This window comes from Octodon degus, unplaced genomic scaffold, assembly GCF_000260255.1.
Source record: "Octodon degus isolate 3935 unplaced genomic scaffold, OctDeg1.0 scaffold00134, whole genome shotgun sequence".
Classification (NCBI taxonomy): Eukaryota; Metazoa; Chordata; class Mammalia; order Rodentia; family Octodontidae; genus Octodon; species Octodon degus.
The window spans coordinates 7,031,736-7,037,101 of record NW_004524710.1 but is presented as its reverse complement, the minus strand read 5'-3'; the positions used below and the strand labels follow the sequence as shown (position 1 = coordinate 7,037,101).

The following is a 5,366-nucleotide window of genomic DNA, read 5'->3' as shown; positions in this document are numbered from 1 at the left end:
TTTCTTCATAAAAAGAAGTTAAGCTTCCTTAATTAAAGTAGGACACACACAAGGAAAGGCAGAAGCCAAAAGTAAGAGTCCTGTCTAATTTTCATTGCACTACTACCCACCACTCCACAGATGAAGAAGTTGAAGTAGAGTAAGGAGCCCAAGAAGACACTAGGTGATATAGCTGATAAGTAGTGAATAACAGTAGTTCTATTTGTTTAGTATAACACTATGATATCCTTTGTAATCCTCCTAAAGTTTGACTATTTGGCCAAAATGTTGTGAATTTTTTAAGGCTTTTGTCTAGTCAGGAAAATGAAAGGTCAAGATATATAGTAGTAGGTATTTAATGTAATAATACAACTTAGCTGTGGGAAGCACTTCATGAAGAGCTTGAAATGCTAGGCTGAGTATTTTAAACTTTATCCTGAAACAATCACTTATGGACCGAAATTTGTTCATTGCCCTGTTTAGCTACCTTTGGAAATTACAGATTCGAGACTATAGTGAGCGATATAGATTTTCTTCCCTAGAGAAAGTATATGCACATTAATTAGCTGATCATTTCTGAGATGTTAAGGAATCCTTCAAAAAGCTCAGCCATGAACTCCTTGGGAAGAGACCATCACAAAGTCAACTTTGTAGTTGACTTTGCTTATGATCCTAAAAAAACCTGAAAGTTGGATAACGATGCTTTCTATACCATGCTTTAATGAACCAAATTAGATAAACAACTATGAAAAATACTAAACTATTGGCAAAGAACTAAAGAAAAATACATAAAAATTTCTGTAGATGGTTATTGCCATCTGCTGGTCATACTTAGGTAAATTCCAAAACTACATTAATCTGCTATGGTATTTTAATGTTAAAATCTTTGTTGTTTATTAACTCAAAATCCTGGTTTTTCCAAGCTTTTATTTTAATATGAACATATCATTTAACATTTGACTGAAAACTTGTACTTTGTCACCCCATCTCTCCTAAGCTCATGAACGTGTCCTCTTCCCCCCAGCTTCAACATGGATTTGCAGCTTCATCTCTCACCTAAGCTTCTTCACCACTAGTTGCTTCTTTAATTTCCATGGCTCATCAGGTCTTTTCTGTTTCATTTCAGTATTTCAATACAGAAGCTTTCAAATGAAGCTCGCTACATTATTTATGAATTCTGGGAGAATAGCAGTGTGTGGAACAGGTAAGTTATGAGCAAGGCTGATTTGCTTTGTGACCAGGAAAAGGACAATAGAGAAGATGAAATGCTTAGATTTGTAGGAAATGTTTGATTTTGTTTACTTCACCTTAAAACATGTCTTGCTCATTACTCTGAATCCCACACTTTGAGACAGGGTCTCACCATAGAGTTTGGTCCCGCCTTGAACTTGTGACTAACTTCCTGCCTTAGCCTCCCAAGTCCTGAGATTACAGGATCGTGCCACCACTCCTGGCTGCTGAATCAAGCAACTTTAAGAATTTATTTCATGTATTAGAAATCACTTTCCTCTTGGAACACAGATGCCTTGGGTATTAGATCCACTTTGAGTTAGACTAGGCTGCTGATGCTTTCAAACAAGTAGAATCAGATACAGGTCATGGAGACCTAAGTAACTTGAAGGGGTGAGGGTGCAGAGCTTTATAAGCTTGCTGGCTATTATTTTTAGAATAAAAATGTGTATAATGGCTAAGATACTCACATAACATGCCCAGATGTCTTTAAACACTATAAATGAAGGTAAAATTTGAACATTGGCAAAAATAGAAACAATTATGAACTTTAAGAATTGATTAACAGGGCCTGGGAGATAGATCAGTGACTTAAGCACCTGCCTGGCAAGTGCAAGGCCCTAAGCTCAATTTTCTACACCACAAAAAATAAATAAAAAATGGTTAACAATAAATATATAAATAAAAAATGGGAAGAAGAACATTTTTTCTGTTCTGAGGTCATACAAATAGTTCCAGATGATTTTAATTAATACAGAAAATATAGCTCTCCAATAAGTCAATGTTTGGGGGTATTAACTTATGCCAGTAGGAGTGAACAGAACACCTGCAAATTCAGTTGGCACAATTTCACCTTCTAAGACCATTGTGTAGTGTCTAAAAGCAGTTGGAGGATTTGAGGGAAACTGCTCAGTGCCAAGACACTTGCCCATTGTCACGTGGCCCTCAATGAATCCCCAAGTTCAATTCCAGGAGCAGAAGTGAGAGGGGGCACTTTGTGTAAGGATGAAGGCCAAATGACCCCAGCTGTACCACCGGCATAGACGCGAGCCTTAAAGACATCTAATCAACATCATTCCTCTAGCTCTATGCTGTAAGATAGATTTCTATTTTCTTTTTTCTGAAAGATTGGAAAATGTACAGTTCCTTTTCTTGGCTCTCCTATTTTCATCATTGCTTGCTGAAATTCAAGTCTACCTCCTATTATTCTGCGTAGAATTGGTATTCCTATTCTTAAAAGACTTTTCCTTTTTAATTTCTGATAACAATTGCTAAGTTATTCTTAAGTCTTTTTTAAAGCTAGATAACCATTAAATTAAGTCTATATGCAGGAACTTAATACAACAGATCAACCAAAACCTTGCCATCTTAATTTAATCTCTGCTGTACCTTACTTAGGTTATAAATACAAATGTATAACCTTGACTTGTTGTCGCTTATATAGCCACCTTCAGATGAATTATAGCAAGACATTCCAAAGAAGTAATGTGGATTTCTTGGAAACACCAGAGCTCACATCTACTATGCTAATTCCTGGTAATTATTCTGGGTTCACAATACTACTGTGTGTTTGTATATTCTGTTGTTTGTTAAAAATAGTATGTTCTTTCCCATAAGCATCAGAAATACTGTTTCTTCATATATCTAGTAATTTGAAGTTTGAGAAGGAAAAAGGTATTTATTGTTTTGCCTTTAAGTCCTTAGTAGGCCCTATTTTCTTCCAGGCTATATTAAATGCATCATTAGAACTTTGCTGGCCACCTTCAAAATTTTAATGGACTTGTATAAGTCAAACTGTAGTATTTAAAAACATTTTCAAATCCTTTAAAATATTCAATTTAATATATTGAGTACAATTTGAAATAATGTTCTTTACAACTATGTTAGACATATTATTTCTTATAACAGCTGTTAGAATAATATTTATAATTGGAGAAAAGAAGAATGGAAAGAGAGCTTTGAAATAAAATTGCCTAAGAAAGCCATGGATATAGCTCTCAGAACAGCACCTGCCTGGCAGACAGAAGGTCCTGAGTTTGATTCCTGCTACCAAAAGAAAAATTGTCTAAGAAATCTGACCTAACCAAAGTTTAAAGTAACAGAACTAAATTTCTTTTGTTCTTATACCCATTCATTTACCAATAAATACATATTTTTACGGAGTATCAAAATGCCCCTGACCCCAGGCTTAGCAATGCACTTAGCCTATTTGAGCTGCATTTCTAAGTAAGCATTGTGATAGATGCTGAAAGGGTATCAAAGCTTGAAAGGAATACTTGCAAATCAAATGTTTTCAGGGGGAAAAAGAGTTCAGAGAATAAAATAGCTGCTATTCAAAATAATACAGATTTGGAGAAGTGATTACTTTCTTAATTTTTTTTTTTTTTTTTGAACTGAGGATTGAACTCAGGCCCTTGAGTTTGCCAGGGAAGTGCTTATTACACTGAGCCATCTCCCCAGGCCCTGTGATTACTTTCTTAATCTAATGGTTTTTATGCACAAGGTCTCAACTTCTAAGTTGACAATGTCATTAACCAGGTATTCGAAGAGTAATCTGGAGTCATTGAAGATTTTGAGGCAAATGATGACCTGCTCTAATTGGTAGTGACTGACAGGAGGGAAAAGACTGACATTACGGAGTGGGGATTAACCAGGCAAGCCAGGAAAGAAAGGCACGGAAGTCAGGAGCTGGCCAGACTTTGGGATGGCTAGAAAGGCACAGGAACCAGGAGCAGGCCAGACTTGTAGATGCAGTTTTTAGGAGTTAACCACAGCAACATGATGGTTGAGCCCTGGGCTTAATGAGGAAATGTGTGGGTAAGAGTAAAATATCTAACAGAGAGCCTAGGGGGGAAGGCCTTTCCATAAAAGGTTGTAGGTAGACAAAAGCCTCCTTTAGCTAGCACACTGACAGCCACTAATCATATATCAGTGCAATTATTTAAATATAAAAGGATCAAAAATTGCAGTTTTTGCATTAATTTTGTAAGAAATATAAAAATGACAGTTTTATAAAATTTATTTAATACAAGAATCAACTGGTTGAAAAGACACCTGCTGGAATGATGCCGAAGGTAAGCTGTGAAGTGACTAAACCAGAATCATCGTAAAGTATCAAAAGAGGAAAATGCAAGGTGCAGCACTCCTTGGGGGTGCTAAAAAGGGTACTGAAAATTGGATTTGTCAAGATCACTGCACAAAAGGGTTCTAATAGAGTGATAGAAATTTTAAGCTATAGTAGATGTCAAAGGATTGGAGAACAGAGAATGAAAAAGTAAATACTGAAATTAAAGCCACATGCAGGGACAGATGATCAAATATAGTAACTTTCAAGTTGGCTGACTTACCATTTGAGCCTGAGCTCTAGTGGAATGTTTACTCTAACCTTTAAGGACAGGTTTCCCTGGCCCAGAGAATGGTAGAGTTGTAGAGTTGTCAGTATCTCAAAAAATGCCTTTCTCTTTTCAGCTTCATGGTGGATTCTGAACAACTAGATATTCCTATACATCTTCAGTATGGTTTCAAGTGCAAAACGTGTTTGTATCTAAAGTGTCAATTAGAAAATTTCTCTGTGGTTGTTAATGTATTGTATACTTTAGTTTAATACATTTATTCTAAGTGGACTGTTAAATATTCTACAAGTTTATCATGTGTGTGAATTTTAGCATAGTTTTTAAAGGTCACTACTCTCAATATTTGATATGGACAGCTTTGCAACATTATAACCAACCTAAAATCGTAACAAAACTATAATGTGATAAAACTGCACACATAGGAATAAAATAGTGAAAAAGCAATGATGATATATAGAAAAATATTTAAATAAAAACGTTTAGAGCATTACTTCATAGTACAGATTTTGTAGATAAACACTCTCACTGTTTTGTGATACGAGTAACAGATTTGTGAATGAAGCTTATTTTCAGTAATGCGTACTCTAAACACACAATCCTACCACTAGGCTCTTTACATAGAACCACATTGTTTGTGACCCATCTCTATTCATCTCTACCCAGCTAGTTTTTCATAAAAGAACAATGGTATAACAGGCTGGGGTATGACAGAGTAATTAACTATAGTATAATCATCAATTTGTGGTACAATCCCCTGTGACTTAAACATTAATGAGACAAATAAGAGATCTTTATTTTAGAGAA

At 35.4% G+C, this 5,366-nt stretch overlaps 1 protein-coding gene across 1 annotated transcript in view; it reads left to right on the top strand.

Annotated features, from left to right (window-relative positions):
• The window catches only part of Necab1 (N-terminal EF-hand calcium binding protein 1), a 170,743-nt gene extending 165,990 nt beyond the window's left edge, over window positions 1–4,753 (top strand). Inside the window, exons 11-13 of the mRNA XM_004641319.2 lie at window positions 1,106–1,183; window positions 2,654–2,745; window positions 4,678–4,753. Coding sequence (XP_004641376.1) covers window positions 1,106–1,183; window positions 2,654–2,745; window positions 4,678–4,703 — 196 coding nt within the window. The 3' untranslated portion in view covers window positions 4,704–4,753. The remainder of the gene's footprint in view (window positions 1–1,105; window positions 1,184–2,653; window positions 2,746–4,677) is intronic.
• The last annotated feature ends 613 nt before the right edge of the window (window positions 4,754–5,366 follow it).